At 39.8% G+C, this 15,032-nt stretch overlaps 2 protein-coding genes across 3 annotated transcripts; one reads left to right on the top strand and one right to left on the bottom strand.

Annotated features, from left to right (window-relative positions):
- The first annotated feature begins 220 nt into the window (after positions 1-220).
- On the top strand, positions 221-8,215 carry LOC113174028 (KH homology domain-containing protein 4-like). Its single transcript, XM_026377664.1, has 14 exons — positions 221-403; positions 1,323-1,596; positions 1,692-1,811; positions 1,950-2,026; positions 2,534-2,586; positions 2,725-2,930; positions 3,615-3,823; positions 4,363-4,423; positions 4,710-4,767; positions 4,989-5,224; positions 5,589-5,690; positions 6,193-6,278; positions 6,363-6,481; positions 6,919-8,215. Exons 1-14 carry the CDS (start codon positions 375-377, stop codon positions 7,047-7,049), a joined length of 1,761 nt encoding a protein of 586 aa, XP_026233449.1. The 5' UTR covers positions 221-374; the 3' UTR covers positions 7,050-8,215.
- LOC113174027 (fibronectin type III and SPRY domain-containing protein 2) lies at positions 7,505-14,947 on the bottom strand. Of its 2 annotated transcripts, XM_026377663.1 has the most exons (14): positions 14,727-14,947; positions 14,537-14,626; positions 14,069-14,355; positions 13,651-13,746; positions 13,218-13,451; positions 13,028-13,050; positions 12,473-12,594; positions 11,547-11,708; positions 11,280-11,414; positions 10,987-11,140; positions 10,273-10,406; positions 9,695-9,827; positions 9,434-9,610; positions 7,505-8,614 (listed from the first exon to the last, which is right to left on the bottom strand). In XM_026377663.1, the coding sequence occupies exons 3-14, from the start codon at positions 14,342-14,344 to the stop codon at positions 8,365-8,367; spliced, it is 1,896 nt and encodes a 631-aa protein (XP_026233448.1). In that variant the 5' UTR covers positions 14,345-14,355; positions 14,537-14,626; positions 14,727-14,947; the 3' UTR covers positions 7,505-8,364. The 2 variants fall into 2 exon arrangements, with proteins under 2 accessions (XP_026233448.1, XP_026233447.1); XM_026377662.1 differs by having other exon boundaries at positions 14,537-14,947.
- Positions 14,948-15,032: the final 85 nt, after the last annotated feature.

Below are 15,032 nucleotides of genomic sequence, written 5' to 3'. Positions count from 1 at the left end.
GCCTCTGCAGACTGCGTCTTGTAGAGGAGCTGTGAAAAGCTTTTATCTGGGCCAATGGTCACAGCGAGCACGGCCCGTTCCGGCGCTACCGTGGACACCTGACTATTGTTTTAAGATCTATTCTTTAACTTATTCGATTTCCATACGGCTTAATCATTCATTTTAGGTGTTCTTTCTTTTGCAATGATCTACGATAACAAAAGTCTGAGCTGTTGTTACGTAACACGACAGGAGCTCCGCTTCCGCCAGATCAGACTTTGCGACAAGTCGTCAGAAGAAGTCGCCAGAACCAGACAGAGCACATAGATGGCTACCGTCGCCCAGCGCAAACTACATTAGAGACGGTTTTATTGCAGATCTGGGGGAGTTGTGCTATGTCTTCGGGAATGACTAGAGAAACAGCGTAAGTATTGGTTTGTTAGTTAGAAATAAAAACGAGTGCTCTTATCTGAACTAACGCCACACTGCATATTTACACGACTAGCAAGCTAGCCAGCTAAGCTAACGCTAGCGCCAGTGTTTGTTCAGTTGAATCTGTTAGCAAGATGTGACATAACCACGGCGGCTAGCTAGCTAGCATACGTGGCCTTCCGTGGGGGTATCATTTGTGCGTTTAAAGGCATTATGAGTTGGCTAGCCCGAGTTTACAGTCCTGAGATACTCTAACGCCATATCATTTATTGATTTTAAAAGGCGGCATTGTTATTACACATGTCTAGAAATCGGATCTGAACTTGTGAAGTTAGCTAGCTCAGCTTTAGCCTCTGTAGCAGTTAATGCTAACATGTTTTAGCGGTTGTTAGCTGAAAATAAACCAAGTTACCCAAGTTATCATTTTTGTAAAACGTAACACCTGTTAGTTTGGTACACATTACAAAGTATTAGTACCTTCCATCACAATGGCAAATTATACTAACAAAAGACCTTTATAACCCTATAATGTAACGTTGATGGTAAGAACGTGACATTATTAGTACACGATACAGGCTGACTGTCCACAGGCTTTGTTTCCAATAGTCATTGTTTTCCATCAACTAGTTTTCTCTGTTTTTGGAGTATTAACGTCTAAATGAATACACAACAGCAAGCACACAGAACAAATAGATAAATTTTTCAGACCACAGTTTGCCAAATGATTACTTGGTTTGGACTACGCAGCGTGGACAAAAGTTTTAATTTTGAAGATATTTTGCTGCTGTGTTAAAATTTACCATATCATCTTTAACATTAACATAAGAAGTCAACTATACCTATATGTTGTATGTCCTTGTAGTGAAATCAATTGTTAAATGTAAGACTTTCTTTGTTTTTGTCATTCTCAGGTGCCTAACCAGCCGATGGGATCAGCCAGCCCAGCCTAAACAGAGTGTAGATGTACGGCAACAAAGGATTAGTGAAAATGCAGCTCTCCCTGTCCCTTTATCAGGAGTCGACAGCACTGCTGGTTCAAACAGTACAGTTTCCCAGCCACTGCAACCAGGAGAAAAGTCAGCGCCTCAGGGAGGAGTTGAAATGGCTGCGGCTATGGCTGCTAAAATAAATGCCATGTTAATGGCCAAAGGAAAGCTGTTGACACCTCCACCGTTACTTGCAAAGGTGCAAATGAATTACATTGTACTGAATGTATCGTATGTTAAGGTTATAGAGTTATTAGAAGCTTACAGTTTTCCTTGTAATTTTACATCTTTTAGACCCCACCAAGTGTGCCTGTGCCAACCACTTTAGAAGAAATGGTGGTCACAGAGGTCGACATAAATGATGTACCACTAAACTGCAGGGACCTTCTGACTAAAGGCAAAACGCAGGAGGAGGTGAGAGAAACGTTTCCAGTGAAGTATTACATATGATATGATGATATGATGATTAGTTTAAAATGTGAAAATGAGAAAGGCTTTACAGATTACTTTTACTAGTTTTTTGAAAATTCTTCTTATGCGTTTGTTTTTCAGATTCGACAGTTCAGTGGAGCCGTTGTCTCAACAAAGGGACATTACATGTCTGAAACTGAGAAAGTAATAGTAGGCGGGTATGTATTAATTCATGCTCTGTTGTTTCTGTAAAATTAGTATCCAGGCATTTTTTAAACAATTGATATTGGCACAAACAAAGCAGATCAAAATCCTATCCTCACTGAACTCTCAACTGGCTAGTTTTTCAGTGCTGCTCTGAGTTTTTCTGTAGCTCCAGAAAATCCAGCAGTTATTCTTTTATTCTTACCATATCAGTAATTAATAATATACCTATATTGTTAAGTAGGGTATCCCGGCGTGTTTGATTATTGGATACATTTTATTCAAAAACAAGAACCATTGTCCTACAAATCTTTCAATAAGCTGTCTTATATCTTACTCATTCATACTTTTCAAAAAAATCACAATATATTTTCAGGAGTCCATCAAAAAAAAAAAAAAAAAAATACAACTGCAATCAGTTAATTTAATACAAATGTTACAGTGATAATGGGAGGGGGAAGGAACGTATGTTTGCAGGAGCTGTGTGTTGTTCATGACATTTCTCGTTTGCTTTCCTTTAGACAAAGACCTTTGTATTTGCATGTCCAGGGAAAGACTCAAGAACAGGTCAATAGTAAGTAGCACAACTTAGGATGAATCTGGTATTGTCGATGTAATTTGTAATTGTTGTAGCTATTCCATAGTCTGTATTTTGTAGATTGGGTTTGAATATGGCTGATGTCCAAACATTGTTAACTTTTTGCAACATCAGAGGCTGTGATGAGGATAAAGGAGATCATCTCTGAGGATGTGATGCGGGCCTCAGCAGCATCAGGAGGACAACAGGTGCCTGTAATTCCCCCCATCACTCTCTACCCTCAGCCACCTCGGCCTGTTGTTCCTGCTACTGTGCCACGAATAACCAACACCAACTCAGTGCCGGGCCAGGGACATCGGCCTGCAGCTCCTCATACAGGGGTAAGAAAGGGTCATAAAGCAGAACTTCAAGCCTTTACGATCAGTGATGAAACATGTGTAGGACTTTCTGAGTTAAATACCAGATCTTATCTTAAACCACCGATTTCAGTGTTACATAACCTCTCTTAAAAGGTGGCAACTTAAGATATAACTTAAATGACTTGCTGGTTTAGTTCTACTTCTCCACTATGTAAAGGATATACTTTACATACTACTACAGTATTTCAGTGTCTTGTCCAAGGACACCTCGACAAGTAGCCAGAGGGAACTGGAAAACTAACCACTAGCCCCTGGGGTTTGTAGACACCTGCTCTACCAACTGACCTTCTGCCGCCCCAGATGTTAAACATTGGTGTATTAAATAATTACTTAACATTCAAATTGGGATTTTTTAAATGATGCAGACCAGGACTCCCTTGTTGAATATTTATTGTATTTTGTTTCTCACAATTTACAAATGGAGGTAAAGAAAGTGAAGCAAATGAAGACTATGTTGCCTTCACTGATACCCACCTCCCAAATTAAGTAGCAGAGAGAACATTCCTTGTCTACAGGGAAAAGACTTGGAATACTGCATCTGCTTACAAAGCTGTTCTACCTGTTGTCCAGATTACCTCAGTTGTCAGTAAACAAACCAAATGTCCAGGGCATTTTAATAAACCCCCTTTTGTTCCTCACATTTAGAGTTTTGTGCACACAAAGATATTTGTGGGTCTGGACCAGGCGTTGCCTTCATTCAATGTGAATGAGAAGGTTGAGGGTCCAGGAGGTTCGTACCTTAGTCACATCCAGACTGAGACGGGAGCTCGTGTCTTTCTCCGGGGAAAAGGTTCTGGCTACATTGAGCAAGCATCCAAACGAGAGTCTTTTGAGCCTCTTTATGTCTACATCAGGTACGTTCTGTTTATTCTAAAACTCCATTAGGATTTAGATACAGCAGTTTTAGATGGTTGTGCTGATGGCACTTCAAATGTAATGGCTTAAGCTGACAGACTAAGCACGACAATAATAATTTACCTCACAACACAAAGACCCCTTAAACACTGAGAACTGGCTTTTATTATATTGCTAAACTTAGCATTCCACCAGTGTTTTGGTGGCATAGGAGGCAGTTATCAACTGGATAGCCATCTGTGTAAGAACAGTTTATTTTAAAAGGGAAAAAGTTATTATTATTATTATTATTATTATTATTATTATTATTATTATGTTTCTCCAAGTCATTCACTTGACATACTTGGTGTACAAAAGAAATGTATTAGAATAAGTGGATTCAAGATAAATCTAACTCCATGTTGAATTGTTTTGGTGCATTTGTGACGTAGACCACCATCTTAATAGCCCTGACTTCCCATAAATGCTTAAATCACTTTTCCCCTTTCAGTATCCTATATCATTTTTTTTCTTCAACCTGGTCCTTTCTGTGTTGCAGCCACCCAAATGCAGCTGGATTGGAGGCAGCGAAGAAACTCACAGAGAGTCTTCTGGAAACTGTAAGTGTATTTTGTCCCCATAAATATATATGATTTATCTCATGACGTTCAATTGAATTAACCAAATGTCTAATGGGAGGTATAAGAAAGTGAAACTATTAAAGCATATAGTTTCACTGATACCCACCTCCAAAAGTGAAAGTGGTAGCGTGAACCACCAGATCTCCAGATTTAGGTTCTGAGTGTTCTGCACCTACCCACAATACCAGTATTGAAAATAAATCACTGCAGCATTTGTAGATTTTTACCTAGATTTTTACAGTTCCTGTTTTCTTTAATCCTTCAGGTGAGAGCTGAACATGCCAGATTAGTGTCAATGTACACTGCCACAGGCTCTACACAGCGTGAGTATTGTTTTTACGCCTTCGCCTTGTAACTAAACATTTAAATTCCTGCAGAAAGACCAAGTCTCAGCTGCCTGCATTCTTGTTGTGGTAATTAATCCCCCCTTGATGTCTTTAGTGGGTCGACAATACTTTGAAATAGTGGATCACGTTTGTCAAAGCACCGTTATTACTCCATGTGATATATGCTATTAACTCCACATTCTATACTTTCATTGCAGCATACGCAGCACATGGATTTCCACCTAATAGCAATTACTCTAGCCAGGGATCCTGGTATAACTACCCAGCAAATGGGTATGCTGGCGGCTATTCAGCGTACCCAGGAGATCGTGGTTATTGGAGTAATGCAAATGGTCCCCCAAGTCATTCTAACATGTCGACAAACCCTCCATCTTCTCAGGCAATGGTTCAGTATCCGGTGTGTCCTAGGAAACCACATCCCTATCTCGTCCAGGTAATAATGAAAGTTACTTATTTCAGGGGCAACTCTTTGAATAACTGTTCTAATGTGCAAGGGGTTGGAGAAAGGCAGCTAAAGAAAGCGTTTGCATACTTTAGTCTAGACCAACCATTTCGTGTTGCAATGCTTAGTCTGACTACAACTTTTCTCCAATCTTAAACCGTTTCCTCTGCCTACCCCTGTATTGCACATTGGAGCAGTCCTTCAGAAGTCTCAGTGGTTTGGCACCACAAGCTTCATGTTAAAATGCTTTCAGCATATTGTTTGTTTAATAACCCATATAAACATGAGGCTACGACACATGAAAGAAATCCTGCTGCAGCATCAGTGTGTAAGTGTTGGTTTTGCTCTACTCAAGGATCCTGGCAGCAGTGAGACAGCAGAGCCTGAAGGATTAAACAGTCCCATTGACACAGGAAGCCCCAAACATCATTTCCAGGGGGGAACTAAGGAAGAACAGGTTAGCTGGAGAACCCTTTCATATGTTGTTTTTTACTCATTGAACTTGGAGCTAATGCAAATGACTATTATCCAAAATAGTTTATCTACAAATTACCTAAAAAATGAGACAGGCTTGACCACAACTCAGATTTTTGCAGTATATGTAAAGCTCTTTTCTTTTTCTAAAAAGTGTTTTTAATGTTATGTTTTAACATTAACATTAGTTTTAACTATTTCACACCTAGATGTCATTTCTTAATGGACAATGCTGGCTTGCTTATAACAAGGGACTGTTGCAAGCACAACTGAGAATGTTTCTGATAATAAACATTATGAGGAAGTTGGAAAGTCTAAATAGTTAGTAAATTATGCTGCTGTTTAGCTTTAATAAAACCTTTGTTTTTTATGCTCCAATCTGTTTTTTATTTATTTCTTTTTTGCCAAAATGTTTTCTTTGGTTTACTCCTTTTCTTTACTTCATGGTAATTTCTGTCTTCAATGTCTCTTTCGGTTCTTTGTAGCCTACCAGCCACTCTCCAGAGGGTCCTGCACATCAGGAGCCTGCACTTCCTGCTGCCAGTGTTGGAGAGGAAAAAGTTGTAGAAAGGTCTGTTAATAGATTTCATTTCCTTTGTATGTTATTCTTCATGAATCTTGTGTGGTGTAGATATTGATGTTTTTCCCTCTTCAGGATTCTGATGCCTCCACCACCCACTCCCTTCGTGGTGCCTGTTCCTGTTGTACGCAAAAGGCAGAGGGACACGCTGACAGATGAACCGGCCAGTGTTTCCAGCAGCGCCGCATCAGTGGGTACGCACTTCTTTGTTTCCTAATATTCTGAGATCCTGAGTACTCAGACATTTCTGCTGTGGAGTTGCCTGTTGCATGAAATGGCATCTCCCTTCATGGAGGAACGGGGGAGGAGTGGAGACCTGTGTGAATCTTCCACTGGTAGAAGCCACTAACATGTTCTTCTTGTATATGTTTTTTGTCTTTCCCTTGTTTTCTCTCTCAACATGTTTACCCGGACCTGCCTGTTATGGATGTGTGATGTGCTGGCGTTTCATTTGATATCTTCCCTCCCCTGGCTGTGGATCAAACCAACTCAAAAACCACCGCTAACATGGGGCTCCTCAATGGGTTTCCATTTTGTTTTTTTCTCTTGCTTCGTCCCTCTCCCCTCTCTCTCTTTGTCTCTCACTTTCTTTCTACTTTCCTCTCTCTCTATTTTTATTGTGCCCTTACAGGTTTTCAAGAGGTGGCATACAAGAAGAAGTCTAAAATGGATGAAGATGCATCAGGGCTAGTGCCCTATGGTGGAGATTCTTCCGACGAAGAGGAGGAGAGGACACACAGCAGTAAGACAGATAACTCATAACCCCTGCCCTGCCCTGCCCAGCCCCTTCCCCACTGTTCAAGATACCTGCAGACCCTAAATCTACATTCAGTATGTCAACACAGGTTTCAGACTCAAACCCCATAAAAGGAAAAATCCACCTTCACGTAGTCATACACTGCTTTAAGTTATACTAGTGTTGTGCTATTTCTTATCCCATTTACCAGGACAAGAATAATTTAATTTAATTTATGTTGATTCTTTAAAATTTTGTTTTCCTTTTTCTGTTCATCTCTACACAACTCTGTTTTGAAAATTCTAATAACATTTTATGTACTGACATCCATTTTAGGGCTTTAAAACAGGTCATCAAGCTTCACACACTGTAAGGTTGACAATCCTTATGTGTCAGTAACATGAAATACATAAAAGTATTCCTAACCAGGTTTAGGGTCTTAAAAAAACACTTTCAGTTATCACCACTTTTTTAACTTTGGTGTTTTCCTAGAGTCTTGAAGGGTTTTAATGTCCCTCTGCTGATTTCAAACATCTCTCAGAATGGATTATACCTGTTAGTTTTAGTTAGAAGCAAATTTAAATACAATATATGCCCACAAACATAGCAAATGTAAATAGTTAGCCTGACAGCTAGTTAGCTGTCATTTTGTCTGAAGTTGCACGATTCAAAATGCACCATGTTTAGTTACATATAATTAGGGTGTTATGAGGGAAAATACAAATCATTTGTTTTGCTCCCTTGTGTTTTTGATGTCTTGATGAAAGCCTTTTTTTTTTTTTTACTCTAAAGAACTGGCTACAAAACACACAATTACCAGCCTCTTAAATGGCTGGTCATTTTTTTTAATTAAAAAAAAAAAACTATTCAACAGAAAGGCAAAGCACATCTGAAGTAGCCATTTTTAACAGTGTGGAAGTTTTCAAGGTGGATTTTTCCTTTTAAGATGTGAATAAAATTGTACAATAATCACAAATGGATTTTTTTTTCTTAAAACACTTTCATTCATTTGAGTGCATCTTTCATTAATCAAAAAAGCCCTTATTTCCTTTTTTTTTCCAACACTTGGTCTTCTGCAGGCACTGATGATATAAGTACATTTTGTAAAATTCAGCAAAACCTTTTCTTATCTTGGAAAATGGTGTACGCCTGTTCCCATGGAATACTATAATAAAAACAACTGAAAACTCCTTGTCTTGGAATCCCACACCCTTTTATATTGTACATACGAGGACAGCAGATACCAGATATTCTCACTCCTCTGTAAAAATAAAGTTATTTCACTTCCTTTCCAGCCGTAAGTTTTATTTCACTGTAATACTAGGATTATAACTTCTGTTGTCAGATGAATGTGTACTCTGGAGCCTCTATGCCGTTGTGCACAGTAAGAGCTCCTGGGTTGTCCAGGCCAAAGCAAGGGTGAACATAATTTTGGAAGTGACAGTGGAAGGTGTGTAGGTGTTGTTCAAGATCCACATTGAAGAAGGACAGAGTTCCCCTGTCGTAATCCAGTGCCACTCCTATCCGTACTGGATTCACTGTTATTCTCAAGTCAGGACTCCAACCGTTGTGCAGAAACTCGTATTTATGCCTGAGAAAAGAATAATTTTATGATTGTGTATAGCAAAAGATTTCTAAATATAAAGCCTGGTCTCCCATCTTGGGATAATGTTCCCACTCTTTTATTAGTGAAGCAAATGCTGATTATGAGCCAACGGCAGGATTTCAGATGGCTGCAGATTAAAGAAAATAAAAAGTGTGATTGTTAAATTGAGCGTAGGCAGAATCACCAAGAAGATACCAACAATGGAAACCACATTCAGGGACTGTGTGATGTGCCACTTCGAATGCTTTGCTAAATGTGACAATTCAGCTGTTCTTTGTTCCAAGTTGGGTTGTCATAGCAACACTTAACAGAGTAACCGATATTCAACGGTGGGATTTTCTACCTTCAATAGGCTTAGTTCTGCATGGAGTGGATGCACGATTTTTCGCTTAGAACAGGAAAATTTGTTGTGGCTAAAAATACAGCCTCGGCCCAGTTTCCATGAACTGTGATGGCAGTCCCTTAGAGCATCGGTACACTAACTGATAGACGGCTGAAGACTGCATCTGCTTGGTCTTGGTAGTCCTGACAAAATCCAGTTTCTGCCTTTGATATTCAGGACTGCGCATTAAAGTACAGTTACTGTTTCGTCCCACAGACAACTTCGGGCTCTTTGTGTAAAAAATTATGTGACATAATCTGTGTATTTAAAATATTTATTTTTAACCTTACCTTGGTTAACTTTAACCATCTTACTCCTTGCTCTTGCTGAAAAACCTAGTAAGTAAGCAAGCACGGATGTGCCTTTTGCAACTACAGCTATCAAATGTAAATATGTCAAACATCTTGGTGGTGAGTTGTTACCTGGACGGAGTGAGAATGTGCCTCATACACCACGAGGTACTATTGGCTCCTAGATACGAGTTTCTCTCTGTGTTCTCATTTGCGACTCCAATCCTGAACTCGGTCCCATCATCCACCTCAACTTCCCAGTAGTGTCTGCCTCGCACTGGAATCAGATCTCCCAGTATAGCTACACATCTGTGCACGGACAAAACATGTTTACATATCAACCCTCATAAAGTAATCTTAAACTTTCCTATTAGCTTTTATTGTATACTTTACCTGGTAAAGGTGTTATCGTCCAAGGCCATAGCACTAATTGGCAGTTCCTCGTCTCCATAAAAGATGGTGAAGCCATCTTCAGAGATGGAGAGGCAAGGATGGGCAGTGTCCTCCAGAAGATAGAAGAACGTACCTGCACAGGTGAGCAACCAACACTTCTCAACTTGGGGATTGGGACTCATAAGTGGCCGCCATACAGTCACAGGGGTGTTATATTAAATGTAATATGGTTGAATTATTAGTAATGTTTCGGGGTTTTTTCAATGATAAATGGTGAAATACATTCTACCTTTTCAGGATCTGGATATTTATTCTGAACAATGTGTTAATCCTTATTTTATTGCCTATGTAGCATGTGATATATGGTCATAAACCTTCAATGAAAATCTAATGAGTACTTTTTCTATTGATACCTTAAGGTACCTTTTGTGGATAATAAACTATATTTTAAACAGAACCTCTACTTGTAATGGGATATTTTTTATAAATATGTATTTCTGCTTTTACTTAAGTAACGGATGTATTCTTCTTCCATCACTGGCCAAAATCAAAAGCCCAAACAAGCTGATCCCTCTCACCTATTGTAGAGACAGTTATGACTTCACTCCTGTCACTGGGCCCACCAATGTTGACTGCTCTCACAGAGATGAGATAATGCCGTCCTGTCTGCAACTGAATCAGACACTGACAAGTGGGCACGGCTACTATTGACCTGGGGGATTAACCAATGGGAAACAAGACAGATCACTTCCCTTTAAAATATAATAAACATGGAATAAGGAGAAGTTTTGGATTGGATTTTACTTTTCATGCTTGAAAAAATAATTGAAATAGCATATTGTCCTAGATGTGATGAGTAACTGGGACACTGTCATACGTGGACCGTGAACCCATTTCAGTTAAAGAAAATGTAGGTTTGTCTGTGAAAAAAAAAAAAAATACACAGACATTTCAAATAAATTGTTGTACTGTCTTCTGAGGTGACCAAAAGAAAAATGAAAATGACCCCAAATGTGAGGACATTATTTCAGCTGAGGCTAAGAATAGATTTTCTAGGACAGAGTGTGTCTTGATTCAGCAGCTCTATAAACATGGGACTTTAAAAAAAATCTCAGGCAAGCACTAACACAGGTTGGTTATGGATGTGTTACATTACACCTCAAGATAAACATTGAAACACATATCCAGTGAAACATGTCTGTTTTAGCTTTGGGTGTGAACACTTCATAAAACAAGTAATTTCAAGGAAAGCACGATTAACTGTCGGCGTATGATAATGACACAATTCTTACTCGGTAATGCCGCTCGTGGTGCCATCAGCACCCACTTCCCTGAGCTCCACAGTGTAAGAGTCTACAGGGTTGGTGTTTCCTGACTCCCAGCGGATGAGAGCAGCCTCTGGACAGCTACTACACTCCCGCTGCTTTATCACTGGAGGCGACGGCACTTGGGAGACAAGATTTAGACTTTATTCTCTCTACCATCATGCGAATACACCTTAGAGTGATTTTAGGGGATCAGAAAAACGACTTCAGCTTTAAGGGGTTTAATGCCTCTTCGTTTAGCTGCGTGTGAGATGTACTACCTGTCATGTATAAGGCCTTCTCACTCGCTGGGCTGATGCCTGTAGTGTTGGTAGCAGTCACCCAGAGCTCATACTGAGCATTGGGCAGCAGCTCTGTCACAGTACAATGGGTCTCCTTCACTTTTACCTTGCTTTCTGAAAAGGAAGCACAGATTTAAATATGGCTGTTCACCAGTATCTTCGATAGTGATCAGAGATTCCCACATTGGAATATTATATTACAGTAGATGGTGTTATCATCATAAATCTGGACTGTCCATATTGTACCTTGTGCACTGGTGTTGTCTGCTGGTGTGTCCTCCAGCACCGGTCTGTAGTAGAGCTCATAGTACTCCACTGTGTCATCGGAGAACAAGCTCCAGCACACACGCAGGGAGGTCTGTGTGGCGGAGTTGGGCATCTGGGGGTTGATTACTGGTGCAGATGGAGCTGTTTTTATATGAAGTTTCATTATCGAGCCATGCTATCAGATGTTTGAGATTAACAGCACAACAGAAGTTAAGTATAAATATTATAATTAAATATTAATTCTTTCTTTTGTTTTGTTTTAAGAAATGTCCTTAATATGTCACTGCAGTCAGAACACAGAGACGTCATAAAGATGGTAGAGGGTACAAGAGCATCAGCAGGTTACTCAGCAGTACAGCTAGTATAGGAAAAGCTGTTCTACTGTGTGTTGTACTAATATTGTACACATACAGCTCAGTTGACCAGAGGGGTTTAGATATGAAAGAATAAAACACACCGTTTTACGCTTCAAAAGTTTTTTTTTCCCCCTCTCACATTCTGCATTTATTCCTCTATAAGGTGAAATCTTGCTCAAATTTTCTGTGGCATTCTCATGCTGTCAAACTCCCTATGATCCCCATTGTAAATCCTTTATCTTTATCTGTTTTTGTTTTTTTTACAGTAATCCTGTGATTTTGTCTTCTAAACGTATTTGACACTGCTGTAAGTATGTTCTCTCACTAAGAACATCATTTGATTACACGCTCACAGTCACCCTGTGTATAAAAGCACAAAAACAGTAGTTACTCGTCTCTGGTCGACCGCTGCACCACAGACTCCTATGCTGTAGCAGCGCACAACGTGTCAAAGGCAACTGTGCCGACACTGACAATAAACCTTTGTCCACAATGACACACTGATCAATGGGTGGTAGGTAAACTGGTGGAACCGTTTGTAAATCCGACCTGGAACAACATTGATGGAGTCCATCATGGTTTTGACGTCTGACAAGTCAGCAAGTGGTGTTTTAAACTCAAGACGTGTGGATAATTTGATGTCCGTCTCCTCCTTGGCAAACTCCTCGATTCTAGGGGATCACAGGAAGAAGAAAGAAAACAAGCTCTGAATGCTAAGACTCAGCTTTAAAGGTAAAGAGGCTTGTGTCAAGTCCTTCATCTGGATCAGTCAAAATGTATTCGGTTTGACAAAAGCACTTCAAAGCCTTAAGTCATTTCATCTTTCAGTGGAAAGAGTTTGCTCGGTTGTTATGGAGACCGACTACCTCTAGTTATGAAAACCATGCTGTCTCAATGCTCCACATGAAGCTAGTTAGTTGACCTTGAGTACAGGTTTGACAAGTTATGCAAAAAAAATATACTTCCATGTTCATATATCAGTCTCAAACAGGCAAAAACACTAATGCAAGATTAGTTTAGTGCAATAAACAGTTGGTGCTTTAAAAAAATCACACTGCAGCCAGTGCACTATGTGACATACTCACTGAGCACCACCATAATCACCTTTTAATGGTTGGCATAACTGCCTGTCAATAGGTCAAAGAGCATCATTGAACAACAAAGTAAATCAATGAACCAACATTTCACATCTATAGTCACATTAGCTACTGTATTTTCGGCATCTACTGGACCTATTTCATGTCATGTATACAACTTATGACTTAGGACGAAGAAAAGACAAACGACTTAGGACCTTCAGGAAAAGCCTCTTGTCTTGGTAGCGGTAGATCTCCTGAGCAGTCTCAATAAGCTCCTTGGAGGCATCCAGCGCCTGACCACAAGTCAGCAGCTGATTGTACAGAGCTTCCAGCTTGCTCTTCTTCTCCTCCTCCACTCCAGCCGCCCTGTCATCATATCGCTGTGACAGTGTCTGCAGCACATCGTTGTAGTGCTGCTCTAAGTGTTGCTCCCGACGGCCAAAATTCTCCTGCACATACAGTGATATGATCACAGCTAAGAGACTTACATGTTTGCTATATATTGGGTAAAAATATGGAAAGAAAAAAAAAATAGACGCATTTGATTCTTGAGGATTTGATTCTGGGCTAAACCACTCTGCTCAGGTAGCCACAACATAATAAATCAATGTTCAAACACATCTACTAAACATGCCAGCACATGTTTACCTCCACAGTGAGGAAGATTTCCTCCAGATGACTGGCGAAGCTCTCCATTTCAGTAACCTTCCCTTGCAGCTGATTCCTCGTCGTGGCGGTCGCACACTGAAAGCAAATTAAAGTCAGATTTCTACCTATTTCTCTCGTTTTAATACAAATCAGTAAATAACATAACATAACATAAAGTTTCGTTGTCTGGAGTTTTTGCTCATGTCTGTGGCTTGGTGAAAAAAACTAAACAAGTTTCATGTTCCATCTGACATCTGAAAGAATAGATGTCTTTCTTGAAGGTACTGTATCTCTACTGCCATTTTCAGCAAGGTGCACTTAAAATGATTTAAATTGCAACAGATGTCAAATAAAATAAGAAAATATTAAATGTTTCATTCATGCATCAAGGATTAAAAAGCTACGTTAGTGTCTCCACCTGCGTTTCTCCCTCCTTAAACACATCATCGTCATCATAGCCATCCTCTGCCTCAGTGGGGGATGGAGGGGTGTCTTCACAGGGCTCAAAATGAAGAGACTCATTGGTGTTGACAGAGAACCTCTGGAAGGTGGAGGTGCCACGGGTTGCCCTCGCTTCTCTGTCCGAAACCATGCTGTGGGGCTCCATGGAGGTCGATTCTCTGCTTGTTTCCCGTTGTTCGGCCTCCTCTACAATCACATCCAGCCTGCCTCCTCTGATCTCATACAAGTCCATGAGGACAGTGACTGCAGATGGACAGAGAACATAAACAAAATCAGTTTAGCAGTAAGAACAAAATAAAGAACAATATGTGAGATCACAAAATTACACTGTTCATACTGGAACCAAGCAACTTACCTGTGCAGAACAAACTGTAATTCAATAATAATCAAATAATCAGTAGAGAATGAGCAGCTGATAACATACCTGGATCATTTATTAAACCGACAACCTTTTCAGACCAGCAATGGTGTCCGACAAACCAACTCAGTAAGCAGTCCAGTCCTCACCCAGAAGCTGAGGTAAAAATAGACAGGGCTCAAACTGCTCAGATGACACAGGCGTCAAACATGCATGGAGGAAATTAGTTAAACACAGAATAAAGCATGTCGCTTACTGTAGTTTAGAGGCCAGAATTGTGTTTACATCGTAAATAACCTGCCATTTGTTGCAGTTTCAGCTTAAACACTGTTATTTTTTAATATTAAAAGATGGAAATCCCCGCACATGTGATTCAAAGGTCAAAGTTGAACACATTAAAGGTCCTTGTGGTGCCTTTATGAATACTCAGAAACTCCAACGCTATCATTCAAACTCTTTTCAAGAGAGGTTTTAAACAAACATGATTTGAATACCTAATTTATCTTCTCTTTAGGCGGTCGAGTGTCTTAATTTGAGGTTTTAAATTATTCGTTACTACTAC

This window comes from Anabas testudineus, chromosome 3 (genome assembly GCF_900324465.2).
Source record: "Anabas testudineus chromosome 3, fAnaTes1.2, whole genome shotgun sequence".
Taxonomy (NCBI): domain Eukaryota; kingdom Metazoa; phylum Chordata; class Actinopteri; order Anabantiformes; family Anabantidae; genus Anabas; species Anabas testudineus.
The sequence above is the reverse complement of the archived record's forward strand: the minus strand, read 5'-3'. Positions and strand labels throughout refer to the sequence as shown.

What these genes read in the sequence shown, in the direction of transcription:
- LOC113174028 (XM_026377664.1), top strand. Translation starts at nt 375, where the DNA reads ATGTCTTCGGGAATGACTAGAGAAACAGC. An exon ending in CTGCAGCTCCTCATACAGGG is followed by an intron (nt 2,931 to 3,614) that starts GTAAGAAAGGGT and finishes CCTCACATTTAG; the next exon opens with AGTTTTGTGCACACAAAGAT. An exon ending in CCTCTTTATGTCTACATCAG is followed by an intron (nt 3,824 to 4,362) that starts GTACGTTCTGTT and finishes TCTGTGTTGCAG; the next exon opens with CCACCCAAATGCAGCTGGAT.
- LOC113174027 (XM_026377662.1), bottom strand. Translation starts at nt 14,344, where the DNA reads ATGGACTTGTATGAGATCAGAGGAGGCAGGCTGGATGTGATTGTAGAG. An exon ending in AGACAACACCAGTGCACAAG is followed by an intron (nt 11,415 to 11,546) that starts GTACAATATGGA and finishes CTTCCTTTTCAG; the next exon opens with AAAGCAAGGTAAAAGTGAAG. An exon ending in ACCACGAGCGGCATTACCGA is followed by an intron (nt 10,407 to 10,986) that starts GTAAGAATTGTG and finishes TTAATCCCCCAG; the next exon opens with GTCAATAGTAGCCGTGCCCA.